Source organism: Tachypleus tridentatus, chromosome 3, assembly GCF_004210375.1.
Source record: "Tachypleus tridentatus isolate NWPU-2018 chromosome 3, ASM421037v1, whole genome shotgun sequence".
Taxonomy (NCBI): domain Eukaryota; kingdom Metazoa; phylum Arthropoda; class Merostomata; order Xiphosura; family Limulidae; genus Tachypleus; species Tachypleus tridentatus.
Genome location: NC_134827.1, coordinates 22656796 through 22675999, shown reverse-complemented (window position 1 = coordinate 22675999; position 19204 = coordinate 22656796). Strand labels below are relative to the sequence as shown.

Sequence of the window (19204 nt, the reverse complement as noted above, 5' to 3'; positions counted from 1 at the left end):
TGATATAATTGTGTCACTCTTTACCAGAATTTTGTCACCAGGCGGTTGCTCTGTTAAATATTTAAGGGTTAATAAAATGTTAGATTTAAAGATAAAAAATATATATTAAAGTGTAACGATGCTTTAGTTTATTGTTAAGTGCAGAACTACATAATGGGCTATATATTCTCTGTCTACTGTGGGTACTGAATTTGAATTTTACTTTATAAACTCTCAGACCTATGGCTGAATCGCCTGGGGAAGGATTACTTTTAATTAACATTTTCTAAACCTCTAGTTTTACAGTTTCTGTTGTGTAACGTACGAATAACTTGGGTTATCTGAGTGAAACAGCTGGGAACATCCTCTTTTACAACTGTGTTTACATACCACACTCTTCACATATGTTATATTTGTAAAACGTAATTTCTGGGCTTAAAACCTTATGTAAACCAGAAGCAGTTTCCTATAACCGTTATAACTTGTTCTTTAAATTTTCGCTTTAAGGCTTCGTACTGTTGTACCGTGATGTAAATACTGATAACAGAAATGACCTTATAATACATCACCACGACATATTATATCCAGAGTTACACACATTTTTTTAAATATAATATTTTCCCGATTTCATTTCCAATGCCGCTTACGTGGCTGGAACAGGTGAAAATAATATACCACTGTTTTTTCGTTTAATCTTCTACAATCAAACTTTAACTCTGAGCCACAACAGTAGACGAAAATATTGAAATATGCACACAAATTTAATGATATGCACACGTGTGTGGGTGGACCTTGTTTTTAGTGTTAATATGCAAGTCGAAGCAGTCAATTGTTGTAATTCCCTCTGTGCATTGATTTGTATGTACACGTTTTCTCATGCAGTAACCTGAAAAGGCTTGTTAATGTATATATACCTGCGGACCTCCTGCTTAGCAACTTAATAATCATTATTGGTTTACTATAATAGAATTTTTTTTTTAATATGGTATATCGTTCGATAGTGTTTAATATAGTGGTTACTATAGAAACAGTTGAGAAAAATCCCATAGTATATTGGAAATATAGTGTTATTTGGGTTGGTGTATGCATACGGGTATGTATTATCGAATAAATCTGGTTCTCTTAGTTACAGACGGTTGTAAAGGTTTTATTAAATACTCCTCGTTTTGGATGGATACTAATTAAAAAAGGGCTGGGCGTGGTCTGTTGGTCACTGTGGCCGGACTGCTGTGAATGTGAAACTTCATAATTTGCGTCCTGTTGCCAGAAAGAAAAAAACGCGTTTCCCGCTTCGAGTTTATTGGTGCTCTGTAACAATGACGGTCAACTCACCATTCGGTCATATAACAGTGCTGGTGACTAGCTAGCTAGCTAGCTGTCTTCCCTCTAGTCTGCAACTCAATATTGATTGTTTGTTTTTGAATTTTGCACAAAGCTACTCGAGGGCTATCTGTGCTAGCCGTCCCTAATTTAGCAGTGTAAGACTAGAGGGAAGGCAGTTAGTCATCACCACCCACCGCCAACTCTTGGGCTACCATTTAGCAACGAATAATTGGATTGACCGCAACATTATAACGCCCCCACGGCTAAAAGGGCGAGCATGTTTGGCGCGACGGGGATGCGAACCCGCGACTCTCAGATTACGAGTCGAACGCCTTAACACGCTTGGCCATGCAGGGTCCTCAATATTGAAGGGCCGTTAAACACACACATATAGCCTTGGCGTAGTTTTGCGCGAAAATTCTAAAACAAATAAACTAGATAGAAATGAAATGTTCCTTGTAGTTTCGAAGTAACTTCGAACTAAAAGTTTCACAGGTTAACCTAGCTACCACAGAAAGTGGGAGAGGGTGACATAATCTAATAAATAAATATTTTATAGTTGTATAGTGTAAAATGTGAATATCTTGGTGTTTCAGAAAGTGTATAACCACTATTAACCTTCGCTGTTTCAGCAGAATTATTACTGTTTCGGTTTTCCAGTAATGTAATTACTTAACCAAGTGTAATAATTTTGTGGATAGCATCTAACCAGCTATTAAATCTGACATGGCCGTTACTTTCTCAGTTTTCCTCTTGTGCGGTTGTTATTATTTGGATCTGGAGCTGTATAAAAACATGCAGGAGAGGAGATGCATAAGGAGCAAAACGATAATTTGTTTGGAGAGCTTTAAAATTTATCGAGTAGTGATCTTTGTGCATTTAATATATTAATTTGCTTCACAAAGAAGTGACACATGGGCAATTTGAAACGATTAATCTCGACACACACTTCAATGTATCGCATGTACTTCTAGTATAGTATGTAACGAATTTACTGATGTGTATTTTTATACTTAGAAATGCGTGTAACTTGGACTGTTAATTAAATGCGTTTTGCGATATTCTCGCCCATTCACTCAATTTGTAGAAAATACTCGAGCGGTAAGAATCAACAATGTATTATGTGTGTATGTTATACTAGTGATTGCCAATATTATTGCCAACTGAACTTTCGAGAACCTTGCCTTAAAGTTTATAAATATACACGCCAAGTGCAAGTTATTATTGTTGGTTTGCACCAATACTAGTATACTTGGAAGCTATAACTGTGAAAAAGTGTCTATTAATTGGGAAACTACAGATATTTGGCGAGGAACGTTTATAGATTTTAAACATTACAAACCGTTTACCATCTGTGAATTAATTTCGGGCGGCCTCCCAGTGGCACAGCGGAATGTCTGGAGACTCGCACTGTTATAAACTGGGTTTCGATGCCCGTGGTGGGCAGGGCGCAGATAGTCCATTATGTAACTTTGTGCTTAATTCCAAACAAGCATCGAACAAATTTGGTGCGTTAGTATTTCTACGAATACATTGTATAACTTCAGCTGGGAAAAACTCGCGTGTGAAGAGCTAGCTAGTTACGCGTTAAGTTAACTGTACTGATATCAACTCGAAACTAATTTGCTCATCGTAAACTGTCGATAAAGTATTCACTTCCAAATCAAATAAATCACTCAATATTGTTTGTAAGTTTGCACAACTTTTATACATAAAATATTTATTTGTAATAACCGTTATTATAAATTGTATTCTTCTTTGTATATTAAAAGATATTTGTTAAGAAAGAAAATTTCGTATATCGATCTTATTGGCAGATATCATAAATTTAAAACGTATCGTCTCTAAATTAACTTCTAAATTTAAATTCAGAATCTATGAGATCGTTATACGTATCATAACATGTCCGAGACTCGTCCGAGATAAGTTATACAATGTGACAAGTACAATGGAACAGTGTTTTCCACGTGTTCTACCACTGTTTGAAATACTTGACGTGGGCCTAATAATTTTTGTTTTTGTTTATCGTTTGCTTTAGTTGTGTGGCTAATCTTAAAAAAAAAAAATGAATGTACAAGATGTCCAAAAATGATGTGATATATTACAGATTTCGACCAGGACAGCTGTTGTTTTGAATTAAGCAAAAAGCTGCACACTGGACTATCTCTTTCCTGCCCACCACGAGTATCGAACCGCGGTATTTAGTGTTATAAGTCCGCAGATATGCCGCTGTGCCACTGGGTGGCGCAGTAACAGCTCCGAACTTGTGGTTTTGTGTAATATTCATGTTGACAAATGGATACTATGGTAGCAATGAAACTCTTGAATGCTTTGCCAGGATTTTGTATTAACAACGTTGTGACTGCAAGTCTTCTTCAGGAGATAATCAGATAATTTCCTGTAGTTGAAACGTTGAAAATAAAAGATCTGGTCATAGTATTCATAGCCTCATTGCTACCTTAGTATGCTTGTGATTTATGGTTGATGAAGGGCACACGTGTGCAGTATTTATCATTACACCTTCACATGTGGTGCGATTGTGGACTTCAAGATATCGAATTGACATTATATTTACATCAGTCAGTAACAGCATGCTGTGTGTTGCTGTATTCTTCACGTAACCCCAATAACAGAAGAAAAAGTTCGGAGTGGTATCTAGCAACCGTGCGGGCCAGGAGACCGACCCATCGCGGCTCCTTTTTTGTGCAACATGTTCCCGGACGACTGAAATTTTCATTACTACTTCTTGATATGATAATTAGCGGGTTCATTTTTTCCATACGCTCCACGATTTTGTTTTTCCAATAGAATAGGATACTTCATCTCTGCTTGTCTCAGGATTCATATATCTTTCTCTGTTCTCGTGTCTGTTAGAAAAGTATCTAATCGTCGCTTAGCCGTTATGTATGCGTGATTACACTGATTGTGGAAAATACACACAGGATGCGTATAGGAATTGCGTGGTTTAGTTCCACCACAAGTCGCGAGGTCGAAACTGTTTAATTTCGCAATGTGTCACGTAATTTTTGATCGGGCATCCTTCCTTTTAGCATTTGTAACTTTATATTTTATAATTGTCTTAATATTGAAAGTTTGGTTTTATTTTATCCTGTAATAGCCTTCCAAGCGAGAGTATGTTTGTTGTTTGTCTTTTCTGAAACACGTGGAGCTAAATCAAGAATTACTTTATTAAATAATGGTGAGTAAAGGGCTAACATCTGGACCAAGGAATTATTTACTCTGTTTGTAATAGAACACAAAACTACAAAATGGGCTATCCAAGCGGAGTATTACTTTATTTGTTAGTGGTGAGTAAATGATTATACATCTGAACCAAGGACTTGTCTGTGTTAACTTCTGACGCATAACACCTCTGCTTTTAATAAAACCCTGCTGAAACTTCTCTTGTTAAGCCGAATATTTGTAGTTTAGCGTTGAAACGCGCGTTGCTCAAACAAAAGCTTAAGACTGTTTGTTTGTTTTTTTTTAATTTCGCGCAAAGCTACACGAGGGCTATCTGCGCTAGCCGTCCCTAATTTAGAAGTGTAAGACTAGAGGGAAGGCAGCTAGTCATCACCACCCACCGCCAATTCTTGGGCTACTCTTTTACCAACGAATAATGGGATTAACCGCCACATTATAATGCCCCCACGGCTGAAAGGGCGAGCATGTTTGGTGCGACGGGGATTCGAACGAACCCGAGACCCTCAGATTACGAGTCGAACGCCTTAACCCACCTGGCCATGATGGGCCGCTTTGGACTGTACACCTGCTTTGTTATACGTTATTTTAATGCTTTTCTAATATGCGTCTAACAGTTACTATAACAAACAACAAAAATTAATAGAAGGTCAAGGAGTTTGAGGTTTTAAGCAGTAGAGTTGATGAATATGATGCTGCGGGACATTAGTAGTGCAGTAAACTGCAAAAAAAAAAAAAAACGTTATAAATGAATTAAGTAGTTTTTCGTGGCTTGTGAATAATAAACGTGTTGTAGAGTTTTTTAAACAATACTGGTTAATCGGTTAAGACGGGAGAAAAAAAGATGTTAAAATGTGTTAACACTTGTAATATTTTACTGCGCTAATTTACTATGATAAAGTTACACCGCGTGTTGGTTTGTGCCTATGACGTGACTGGCAGAGCCACACGTGGTGGCGCGACTGTAGTGATGGGTACCGTGATATACGATCGTCGTGATGTACTGCAGCTATTCAGTGCGGCTCGGGGTGCGAAGAGAGGCTGTATCCTTTTAACGTGGATACAAATGGATGACAGAATGAACAGAGAGGTCGTCGGTTTCTCCTACACTGTTATTGGGGTAAGATATACTTTGGTTTGTGTTTTTATTTGTCGCGTCTAAGCTACACGATTCTGTGAGAGAAGGATAATACATCAAGATATCACATTTAATTTATGATAGAACTTAAAATATTAGCAGAATGATTATACGTTTGTTATAAAGCTGAAATATGGGGATATTTTATTTTGCGTTATAGGTGTAAATGTCTTTTTTATCCACCATATAAACGTGTTATATTAAAAGTTCTGACAACTGTGAATATATACAAACCATTGCTAAGGTTTTGGCAAACGAAATATGTTCGTTCCCTGTTTCTCCATATGGGAGTATGGGGTAAAACTAACTTAAAGAGGGTCAGAGACAGTAATCTAACCCCATCTTGACTTCAACAGTGATATTGAGACGTCTACAAGTTGTGGTTTGTATTTTATTTACAAGTAAATTATCTGCATATCCATGAGCGAAAATCTGAGAATCATTCTGCCACATTTCACTGTGTAGTTAACCTAAGTTTCTCTTAATTGGAATGTCGTGCGACTAATTTAATGTAGTTTCTATTTAGGGGATTCACTTGAATAATATGATGCCAAGTAAGCTTTGGAGTGTTTCTGTTGAAACGTAACTGAAGTTAGGAGGGGGAGTTCTGATGTACTTACTTGAACTCATTCCACTTATTTTGAGAGTTTCAAGTGGAAAAAAACACTTATCTTCATAAAGTCTAAAAATAAATACGTTATTATTATGTTATTGTTTTTTGGAGTTCAATTTGAGGCCAGTTCTTAGCAAAAGTGAGTACCTGTACTACTTTAACCCTTAAACACTGGAAATGTTGTAAGTAGCAGCGTCGGTTAATGATGGTCGCCGGTTAAGGGTTAGGGAGAACATTAACACTGAATAGAAAGACATCCTTCTTGCTTGCTCCGAGTAGTTCGATCTGGTTGAACATAATATCTTCTACATAAGATTCACCTGTTTTTTATTCTATTTTTATTTTTTAGTTTCACGCATTTAATAATCGTTGTGAACTTACTTTACACAGCTGTAGGTTTAGTTGAAACTTACCAAGAGTTGAACACAATTTACCACTACAACATAGTTGCAAGATCTGAAATATGGGCCTTCGGGGTTGAACTCGACTCCTGACCAAGAAACTAGGAGCATAGTGCCTCTAGAAGTTGGTTGTACACGGGAGAAATTCGGATGAATCGATCAAACAAGGGCCACAAGTGCTCGGTAGGATTCATGTCTGGCTATTTCCTTTGCCACGAGAGAGTGGTAATGGTTTGATCTCCAAGTCATCGTTTTGGAGCTCGTGCTGAATGAGCAGACATCCTGTAAGCTGGGCATTGGTGTATAAAAATCTAAATCTCTGATTTGTTGAGCAGCAGCAATACCTGACCCTTTACATACCTCCAGCTATGATTGTCCTCCCTGCGCCATGACAGAAATCCTCCTTATTTTGTAGTAACTTGCAAATGGTTTAACGAAAGTTGCCTGGAGTATGGTTACCAAACTGCGTACATCCACCCTTCGAAAATTATGCACATCTAAATTTACCGAAAATAATTTCAGTTTTCCAAGAGGCAGGAGGGTGTGGCAACCTTTGTGATGTCCACTGCTCTCGACGTACGATATTGCCAGGAATGAGGAGCGACTTCCGTCTGTCTAATCTGTCAGTGTTGTCCTTGTTACGAAGATAATTGTTCATGGGATTGAGGTACTCTTGCGCCTGTTTTGCAACAGTAGCACCCCTCTGATGTGGGTCACTCTCCACATTTCTCACAGCAGGACGTATATGCTGTTGGCCTGGATGTTATCCGTGTAGAAATGTTGATTTATCAACTTATCTATTGGAACTGTGTTGCTGCCCTGTTTGCTATGAACAACAGAAATGCAGTTGATCTGGCAGTTTCTCACTAACTTTGACCGCCGTTCCATCTCCTAATAATAATTCCCAGTATCCATTTCTTCATGGTTTACCGGTTGTTATTCTGTTATCTTTATCGTACAGTACCTGTATTTACAAATCAAATCTATTTGCATATGACGTTAGAAATGGTTGACTTGTAGCCTGTAGGCGTCTACTTGTTGTTAGGCTATGTAAGAATTTTTAGATAATAGTCATTGATTTAGGTTTTTTATAAATCTGTGTCTTTTGTCGCACAATTTTTAATGAAAATTTTAATGTAATAACATTTTAGGGTAAACATATGTAACTAGCGTAATGATATTTATCCATGTCATAAAGATGTCGCTGGCAGCTTTCAAATGCAGACATATTCATACCGTGTTTCTCCGATAATAAGACCTACCCATAAAATAAGACCTAGTGTGATTTTTGGGGATAGTTTTAATATAAGCCCTACCCTTAAAATAAGCCCTAGTTAAGAGTGGCAGGAAGAGGAAAGAAATAAAATAAATTAATTTATTAATTAGTTTAATAGATAGTTAATTAGTTTGTTTAAGTATTAATCAGTTAGTTTAATAGTTTTACTTTGTAACTTCATTTTTTTTAATATATCAAAATAAGACATCCCCCCGAAAATAAGCCCTAGTGTCATATTTTGGAGTGAAAATGAATATAAGCCCTGTCTTATTTTCGGAGAAACACGGTAGTTAGATATATCATCCTATTTTCTTATTGTCACGTGAATAAGTGTGAAGATTTCTCAAGCCAGTCTCCATTGGTTTTGTAAACAGATGTACGTTATTTTATGGAGTCCTGAACTTCTAAAATGTAAAAGATCAAGCCCAGCGAGGCGTCATTTTTTCTCTCTCTTGTGCCTGACTGATTTCGTTATGCGTCTCTAGGTTATTCAAGTTTTGGTATTATGTCTAGATTGGGGTACGGTAGTCTCGTTTATAATTGATTAGCAGAAAACGCACACAGAGTACTTTTTTTTTTTTTTAGTGTGTGCGTGATGGTAATGTGACTTATTCACGGTTTCCTAAACCTAACTTGCCCATGAATCATTACTTGCAGTTTAACAAGACCTCTTAATACAACTGAGAATGTGGAAAAAGAAATCGATTTAGTCAAGCATGTAATAATTACTGTATCCACACATCAGTTACTTATAAGTTTGACCGTTCTAAACCAAGCTGTATATATAATTACACTTCAGGAAATTTCCATGTTAAACAAGACACATGTACTTCTCTATAACATTACTGGATGAAATAATTAACTTTTCCTTGTAGTATACTCCATTTGTTAACACGAGATGAAACAAATAGGTTATTGTTGTTGTGTATTTCTTTATATTGATACTGGATGAAACAATCAGGCTACTCTTGTGTGTATTTCTATTTAATGGTACCAGATGAAACAACCAGGCTACTCTTGTTGTGCATTTCTATTTAATGATACTAGACGAAACAATAAGGTTACTCTTGTTGTGTGTTTCTATTTAATGATTCTTGATGAAACAACCAGGTTACTCTTGTGTGTGTTTCTATTTAATGATTCTTGATGAAACAACCAGGTTACTCTTGTGTGTGTTTCTATTTAATGATTCTTGATGAAACAACCAGGTTACTCTTGTGTGTATTTCTATTTAATGATACTAGATGAAAAACCAGGCTACTCTTGTTGTCTATTTCTATTTAATGATACCAGATGAAACAACCAGGTTACTCTTGTTGTGCATTTCTATTTAATGATACTAGATGAAACAACCAGGTTACTCTTGTTGTGCATTTCTATTTAATGATACTAGATGAAACAACCAGGTTACTCTTCTTGTGCATTTCTATTTAATGATAATAGACGGAAAAACCAATTTGACCTTCTGTTACATGCCCGTGTACTGTGACTAGATAAAACAGCCAGGTTGTTCTTGCAGATTCACACCAAGGTTCAAACTCTGACGTAACGGTGCAAAACAGGCGCAATTGTCAACCAAGTTTGGAAATTAAGAATTATAAAAGAAACACGTGTAATCAGCAACAACATTGGAGATACAGAACTGTTATGAAGAAATATTTAAAAAAAACAAGTCCTCGTTTTTTAGTATTTTAAATTGACCTCCGATATGTGTGTAGTATTTTGCAAGGTACATATCTCTTAGAAATAACTGTCTTTTTCCCTACTTAGCATATGGAGGTAGATCGGTGCAATGCAACATATTAGTTATGTCATCCTTTGCTTTGAACAACTACTGGAGGAAAAACATCCGCGAGGGAAAAGAGATCGATGGCAATCTTCATAGCTATAGACATGATTTAACAATTCTTAAATGTTACAAAATAATTAGTCTTTTGTCGCCAAACAGGCCACAATTACTATATTTTTATAATGCAATTTAAAATGTGCCGAACTGCACCATAAAATGGCGTTGTACTTCGCCTCGAGTACATCAGCATTGGATCACGTTTCACTTCTCTTTGATACCATATCCTTGTGTGACTGAACATAAATATTTTAATGAATGCCTTCTCACGTTCACACCGCCATAGTATTGCTAACATGTACATAAATGGCACTTTTACTGGTTTTTTTTTCAAACTTATACATGTTACACTTAAGGGCAGAGTCTTTTCAGTTGTCAATCACTTCATGTTAAGTAAAACAACCGACCAAGAAGAACAACAAACGACAGAACGTCAGGTCCACAGTCAAACACGTTAACCATTTTGCTACCTATTATTATAAACGGAGAATTCATAATACATTACACATGTTTTAACCAAGTATGGTACCAACCACACAATGCTGTGATAATGGTCCAGCTTATTACGTTATGCAACCAAGGATTTTTAAGAGTTCGGAGAAAACTGGAACAATGACTTCTTTATCACTTAATTTGTGAAATAGTTACATTATTTTTTTTATTTTGATAAATACTATACCATTCTCCTTATTTAGTTTAAATATATCTAAGTAGTTTGCTTCCATTAAGTGAATTGGATCTCATGATACGTTATTTTAAGAAATGCTATGTCATTCCCGTTATAAAGCTTAATAATAACTGTATATATATTTTATATAGCTAACCTACGACACCATTTTTTCACACTGTACAATTTGTAATTTTTTTATGTACTGTGGAAGTTAGTAACACTAATAATTTTGTTGAATGATAATAACGAATAAGTTGATAGTCTAAATACAAAATTTTTCTAGTTTATTTTGTGCGGCGTTTCGAGTAGACGCCCTTCGTTAGGCAGTAAAGACCGTGTTACATTCGTAGTACCTGACGAAGGGCGTCTGCTCGAAACGCCGCACAAAATAACCTAGAAAAACTTTTCATTTAGACATGGCAATTTATTTTTTATTATCATTTATCCAAGTTTTTCGTTTCCGCGTCTCACAGGATACATTTGAGTTAATAACAGTGGAAATCGTTAAACTAATTTAACACACTGAGTGGGAAGAATACGAGAACTCCCCAGTATTTTAATTTAAACATATAGTATTACAATCAAAGCTGTGCAATTTGCCACAGTCAAATAACATAACAGGTGGCGCTGCTTTAGGAATTCAATTTCCTAGCCCACAATTATGGACACTCAAATTTACAACAATTTAAAGTTCTCAAACATTAACGTTTAGACTCAGGAAAAAGAATCAGTTCCATTAAACATCTGTAGTTATGTAAACCTACAGAAGTTATTCAACCTTACGGCGAGATAATGATTTATTACCAAGCGTTTCTCAAACCAAAGTCACAGAGGACACCTCGAGGGTTCGCGTTTCTGCTCATGACATATCCACATCTTAACTGTGATATTTAGTTCAAACATCTGCTACAGTCACTTCGACATTTTCATCGAATATTGGCATTATCTCTTTTCTGATCTTGTCATCGTAAATTCTGTACTATTAAATACTGAAAAATAGGTTTTACACTTCACAAGAAATCATGTACAGAGTACGTTAACTTAAACGGTGTATTCAGTTTGTCGATGTTTAATAAAACTTGAGCTAGCATCCATTCATTTATTTTCATACTCTCTACGGTTTGTTTTGAATTTTGCGCGAAGCTACACGAGGGCTATTTGCGCTAGCCGTCCCTAATTTTGCAGTGTAAGACTAGAGGGAAGGCAGCTAATCAACATCCACCGCCACCTCTTGGGCTACTCTTTTACTAACGAATAGGGGGATTGACCGATTTATAACGCTCCCACGGCTGAAAGAGCATGCATGTTTGGTGTGACAGGGATTCGAACCCACGATTCTCGGATAACGAGTCGGGTGCCCTAACCACAATGAGTAGAACGGGAATTAATTTTTCCTCGCCATCATAACATACGAGCTTGAACGTAAAAGATCTTCTTTCCTGGATATCATATCCTAGAAGTAAAATAAATTATCACGATGCATTAAGCATACATAATTTGTAACTATGGATAACCTTTGACCCAATATGAATTTTTATTTTACTGTGCTGTGACTGTTTTCCTTAAATAGAAACTAAATCAACATAATATAACGTTATCTATTGTCCTAAACCTGTAAACCTGTTTCTCGTAATATTAACGATAGCTTAAAGTTAATTTGCTTCTTATATCAAACTGATGATCTATCCCGAAATGATTACGATATGACGCAAGTTAAAAATCCAATCTTGCTCTGATTTAGAAATTTTCGCAAGAGGATAAGTCTTTGGGCTTGTGACACTAAATATCTGGTTTCAATACTATTTGTGGGACAACATAAATAGTCCATTGTGCTACTTTGTGCTTAACAACACAAGTAAAGACATGAACACCTACCTAGTCTTTTGACACTGGAGCCGTCGGTGACACCCTGTAATTGTTACATCGCTTGCTATATTGATTGTCAATATCTTTGTCTACTCAACGTTTGCATTAAATTATGGATTGAAATATTTTTATAACCTTATTACACGTTATTCTGGCCTTAAATAATTATATACATTTGGCTTTATATTTTGTTGAAACTTACTCATGTGTATAAATGTTTGTAGGTCAGGTTAGTAACTACGAAAGTAAAACGCTGTACTAGACCAACAACTAAAGCTTTAATTTTCTTAACCTGAAGATGATCTAGGAAGGTCGAAACGTTGTTCTCTCCTTATTAATAAAAGTGTTAATACCCATACCAGCCGTTCTGAGATACAACTAAACCTCTCATTAACCAAGTCCAGAAGTGTACGATCCAGAACTTGGGAAAGGAAAACCTTTACATCAATGAGAATACACACGGATCTGATAGAAGTTTCTACTTCACAAGATCTCACTTACTCTGCACTACTGATTAAAGAGGGAGCTAAACGGGATTGTTTTTCGTATTCGCAGTTCTAATGCTAAAAGGGATAATGGAACAAACAGTATCAGCTACATCATATGCTCAACTATACTTATGGGAAGCTGTATTTGAACGAGGAACAACCAATATTGAGGATAAGTCAAAATTACACACAAAAATGAGTTGATGCAGTCCACAAGATGAGCATTGACAGCAGAAGGTCAACAGTCAGATGCACAGCTGAGACAGTGGGCATCGGCAATGGGTAAATGTTCTCCATCTTTACTGAATTGTGACAAATGTGTCGCCAAGATGGACACCCAGAATGTTGAGTGCTGATCACAAGAGAACATTTGCGATTTTAAGCAGTTCCAGACAAACATTTGACTCAAAATAAGACTTGTGTTTACCACTTTCACCCTGAACCGAAACAACGAAGCATACAGTGGAAGCACGCACAATCTCCTCGTTTAAAGTTCAAGAAGTCGTCAGTTGGTAAGATTATAGTAACAGTTTTCTGGGATAGTGAAGGGGCAGTCATGACGACTATCTCTCGGAAGGCAAGACCATTAGTGGATAATACTGTGCTGATGAACTGAGGATGTTGCGAGAAGCCATAAAGAACAGGTGTCGTTGTGTAGTGTTGCTTCTCCAACACAGAACATCATCACACAGAGTCTAAGATCCAGTGAACCACAATCAGTCCGAGTTACTATGAACTACTTCGCCATCCTTGGACTTCTGCTTTTTTCCTTTGTTTGTTTCCTCAGACTTCTGCCTGTTCTCTCTGCTGGTTTCTTTAGACTTCTGTTTTTTTCTCCTATGCTGGTTTCCTCAGGCTTCTACCTGTTTCCTGTACAGCTTTCTTCAAGACTTCTGCCTGTTCCCTGTGCTGCTTTCCTCAGACTTTGTGGTTTATCCCTTGTGTTAGATTCTTCAGACTTTTGCTTGCTCCCTGTATTAATTTTCTCAGACTTCTTTCTGTTTCCTGTATTAGTTTCTTCAGACTTCTTTCTGTTCCCTGTATTGGTTTCTTCAGACTTCTTTCTGTTCCCTGTATTGGTTTCTTTAGACTTCTTTCTGTTCTTCGTGTTGAAGGAAGAACTTCGTGGAAAGAGATTTGATGCTATTTTTGAAGTGGTTGCAGCTATCGAAGAGTTTCTGGACATGCTGGACAAAGACTTCTACGAGGCGGGCGTTGTCAAGCTGCAGCAACGCCAGACCACGTGTATTGGTACCAAGAGGGACTAGATTAAAAAATAAATAAATAATTGGTTACTTTTTTTTTATTCTGCCAGACTAGAAACTTTCTGAACGTACTTCTTACTTAGTAGGTTATATAAATGATTGAATCAGTATTTAACCTATTAAAAGTAGATGCCCTTATTTCGTAGAATTCATTGGCTGGCTTCTCTTGTACCATTCGCCACATAATATGGGACAGAATTAAGCTTGATATGCATGATTTATAATTATGGTTTCACGTAGCACAAGACTTAATATTGTATTTATAATCCGGTTTAATCAGAAAACTTTAAACTAGTTTCCTTTTTTCTTTTTTTCCAGACGAGATACCGAATTATCGAAATGATCTCATTTATTTCTGGAATGTCACATCAGAAAATAAAATCATTGACAGTGGCGCCACCCGACGTCCCGTATTCCATTTTACACCATTATCTCCAGGAGATCAAAACGTAACTGTGGTCGTCCGAAATCAAGGTACATTTTACATTTAAGGTTACAAATCCATTTTGTTTTTTTTATCACTTTTTTTTGTTGTTTGTTTGCAAGTGCTGTGTGTCTTAGCTACAAGTTTTGTTTTCAAATCTCTTTATTATCTAGATAAATGTAACGTAATGCATTTCTCTTGGACAATTTTTACTTTGTTATATAAAACTCTTAACATTTTCTTCATTTCTTCTCTTATCCTTGTGATTTATATAAGTAAAAAGTAGTTTTTATTTTTATGTCAATATGAAACTCGAGTGAAATTTGATGGGTTTTTATACGCTTATATATATTAAATGATATATTTCATAATATTTCGTTTAAAACACAGAACCCTGATGATATTTTACGTTACAAGCAGATTGGAGGTTCACTGTTTTTGTCTTAAATTTTGTCCAATTTCAGTGAATTTTAAATTTACGTTTGCCAGAGATCTTGTACACTGTAGACAATTTAGTAACTAGTGTAACTTTAGTACTAAGTGCATTTGCTACTCACCGTTATTATTCACTGTCATAAGTTTTTTTATAAATACGTTAACTATTCTACCTACACTAGTTAATAATCTAGAAGGAAACGTAGATTAAATTGGACACCAACTTTATTTTAAAATGAGATACCTTAGAAATTTGGCAATTATCTAGCGTCAACTAATATTAATCACCACACATTAATGATTTTGCCCTTTGATTGTGAAGGATAAAGGACGACAATAAAAGTCGCATTATTTTCCCAAAGTTAGCCAAAGTCGGCCTGGATAAGCCATTATGTTCCAATAGTGTGTTGTCTGTCAGTCAGTCAGTAGACTAAAATGACATCACATAAGGGATAATTAACATTGTAGTTTGCACTGTTGTGATTTGAGTAAAATGTGAGCATGCTATAAATCACAAGAAGAATTGTAGATAACACAGCACAACATATGAACTTGAAAAGCAAGAAATAAAAATATTTATTTTTAATTTTGGTTCTGTTTACTCTTGAAACAGAACACTTTCGGGAATATCTTCCTATCTTGATTGTAAACTACTGACTATCGTTATAATCAGCAGCACCTTACCGCCAGTCCTTCAGACAGAATGGTGGGTGGACTTATAGCGCATCAACATCATAAAGGCCTGGCAAGGCAAGATTATTAGAGTGCTCGACTCACAGTCTGAGGAGTTCGAACCTCGGTCCCACGAAACGTGCTCACTTCTTAAACCGTGGGGGTGCTATAATGTTAGGCCCGGCATGGCCAGGTGGTTAAGGCACTCGACTCGTAATTCGAAGGTCGCGAATTCGAATCCCCATCACACCAAACATGGTCGCCCTTTCAGCCGTAGGGGCGTTATAAGTTACGGCCAATCCCACTATTCATTGGTAAAAGAGTAGCCCAAGAGTTAGCGGTGGGTGGTGATGACTAGCTGCTTTCCCTCTGGTCTTTCACTGCTAGATTAGAAACGTCTAGCGCGAGTAGCTCTCGTGTAGATTATCGCAAAATTCAACAAAGGAACCAGAAATTAAAGTGCGAAGAATATTTTGTAAAACGCATAAATTCGAAACTGGCGCGCCAGTTCCTAAATCCAGAGTTGTTCTGCGAGAGCAACGCGTGCACACCAGTTGGCAGTGACGCATATATTTGCAGACACACCGTTTGTTGATTTTTCCTTTTTGAGTACAGTATAGGAGAAGTTGGTAGCATCGTCACCTTTGTACAATATTCCATGGAAACGCTCCATTAGTTTTTCACATAACGTCCTCTATGCGTCGAAAACGACGTTTTAATTATCAACAACATTATTTTCTGTAGACGCAAGTCACGACCCATACAAAAGAAACGGCGTGAAGACAGATTTAGATAATTCCCAGTAGAAATTGGTGTCCATGTTGATACTCCCACTTCCAATGACATCAGTACACTTAATGTTGGGCCGTTTTGCCTAGTGGTCAGAGTGTCGGACTTTGGCTTTGAGTGTCCATTGTTTGCATCATGTTGTATAAAATAAAGCGTGCCCGCACTTGGAAGTCTTGACTTTATTATAATAGTTAAAATCAGCTATTCGATTAGAATAGCCCAATAGTTTGCGGCTGGACCTGTTGAATCTGTCTATTAGTTCGCAGTTAGGTGTGGCTAGTGCAGATGTTCCTTGTGTAGCTTTGCGCGAATATTGGAATACACTTTAACACGTTTAATTTAGCAAGTGTTTATGATTATTTCTTAGCCTTACTGTGTCTTGAATATATTAAGCACTTGAGCCAAGAAAACTTTGTATAATTGTCATAGTATTAAGCAAATGTTAATATAAACAAATGCTTTTATATAAACTCCACGCAATATACCTTGATTAGTTTGAAACCGTTACGTTTACGGTTCTATTGTTTTGAATTTGTGGTTTGTTTATCATCATAGAAGATTCCGAGAAGGTGACACTTTTTCTTTCTGTTGTGTTAATGAGATCGAAGATTTACTATTTATTGTGTTGGCTTTCCCTAGTTTAATAATAATTTTCTTTAACGTTTTTAAAGTTACGTTTGTGAAAGATTTTGTGCGCTTTTAGAAAATTATAGCGAGTAGAATCAGGGTACTAAAAATGATGATTATTATCAGACACGAAAAGTTTATTTTGTGACAGGAAATGTCGTTATTTTATTATTATTTTTTTACCTATTGTTCCTTTTCTCTTTAAAATTTGTGACTTACTCTCTTGAAATAATGAACGTTGTGGAATACCAGACAACAATGTACGTCCTTTACAACTAATAGATCCTATGTTTCTGAACCTATATTTAGTTATATTTTCTACAGTATAGGGTATCGCAGTGTTCGATTTTTTTTCTTTCTTTCTTTATTTTGAGAACAGACTAACGTATTTAATTTAACGGTTGTACGCGAGTAATAATTTTGTTGTTGTACTTTTTAACCACGTCGATGTACAGGTGTTAATATAGGTTACCGACTCGTGTTCCCCGTCACACCAAACATGCTTGCCCTTTCAGCCGTGAGAGCGTTATAATGTTCTGTCACTCCCACTATTCGTGGAGGTAGGTGGTGATGAATAGCTGCCTTCCATCTAGTCTTAAACTGCCAAATTAGGGATGGCTAGCGCAGATAGCCCTGTAGTAGCTTTGCGCGAAATTAAAACAAGCCAAAACCGACTTGTTTTTTAAAGGTATGGTTTTGAACTCCGTGTATTATGTTAATCCAGCTCCTGTTTCTCTCCTTACATGATACTTTTAACCACAATTAACAAATAAAACGTTCATCTGGTATACTTAATAAAAGGAAGACCTTTATTGGCAAACGTGCTTTTATATTGATCGTACCTTTTGTATATTATCACCTATCGACGCGACAGGAGATATGCAGCGTTTGGAGGAACGTGTGTGTAATATAGAGGCATATATATAATATACTCTTGGAAGAGAAGTAATTGAATTTATTCATGTCGTGTTTGGAATTTCATTTGATATTGAATCATATGCATACGGAAGTTTTGGAATATCGTACCGCCTACCTTTTCTTTGAATAAAAATGAAAAAAATAGAATGCATTATTTTACATGGTTGTAAGTAACCGCCTTGAAATGTTGCATTTGGAAACGTAAAGCAGAAATCCAACATCCTGAACTTTATAATTATTACTTTTGACGATATAACTGACTTGCAAGTTTTCAACTTAACCCTTAATAATAAAAAGAGGTCAATGTAATTAATAGAGACTGTACATTTAAGCACAATGTTACCTTTTTTAAAATAAATGTTGAAAGAATGTCGTTAAAACCCATGTTATTAATGTCAAAGGGCCCAACATGACCAGGTGGTTAAGACGCTTGGCTCGTCATCCGAGGGTCGCTGGTTCTAATCCCCGTCACACCAAACATGCTCGTCCTTTCAGCCATAAGGGCGTTATAATGTTACGGTCATTCCCACTATTTGTTGATAAAAGAGTAGCCCAAGAGTTGGCGGTGGGTGGTGATGACAAGCTGTCGTCCGTCTAGTCCTAAACTGCAAAATCAGAAACGGCTAGGGCAGATAGCCTTCGTGTAACAGTGCGCGAAATTCAAAAACAAAAGATGTAAGGTAGATTAGCCCAAAATTTCAAGACCGGTATTGTGGAAAAAGTTATTTAAAATTCTTACTCTAGACTATACGTGACTGAACCAACTGTAATGATGTACTTAGTGTAGAAGTAATAATTTTTCATAAGTCGTACTAAAGACATAATTTGTCCGAACCAAATGCCCAAGACTATAGAAAAATTCATTACAATCTTAGATACTCCATGTGAAGTAAGCGCAAATAGCCCTCGTGTAGCTTTGCGCGAAATTTAAAACAAACCAAACCATATGAAGTAACCAAATGTCTTAACTTGTTCAGTGCCGTAGACGAGATGACTCGTCCAAGCCGATCGGTAACACAGTGCCACGGACGAGTTAATTCGTTCTCAGTAATACCTAACTTCAACACTAGATGTCAGCACCATATATGCATTTGACCTACTTACAAATTGTTTCACTTTCGATCCAAAATGGCGTCACGAAAAACGTTATAAAATGAAGAAGCATTAAAGTTGTATTATAGCAGCTGAAATACTTGGCAGGCAACAGGTTAAATAAGATACAATGAGTGATTTTTTTATTATTATTTATTTAATTGATGCCGTACGTGGCAGA

General features: G+C 36.5%; 1 protein-coding gene across 14 annotated transcripts in view; it reads left to right on the top strand.

Annotated features, from left to right (window-relative positions):
• LOC143246519 (polycystin-1-like protein 1) overlaps window positions 1–19204 on the top strand; it is a 352075-nt gene that overhangs the window by 173090 nt on the left and 159781 nt on the right. For 12 of the 14 annotated variants that reach the window (XM_076493355.1, XM_076493361.1, XM_076493363.1 and 9 more), the window contains one exon: window positions 14385–14540. The exons of 1 other annotated variant lie outside the window; for it this stretch is intronic. In XM_076493355.1, the coding sequence (XP_076349470.1) occupies window positions 14385–14540 (156 nt within the window). Of the gene's footprint in view, window positions 1–5515; window positions 5624–14384; window positions 14541–19204 lie in introns of those variants that run through there. One more of the 14 variants, XM_076493370.1, reaches the window with a different exon arrangement.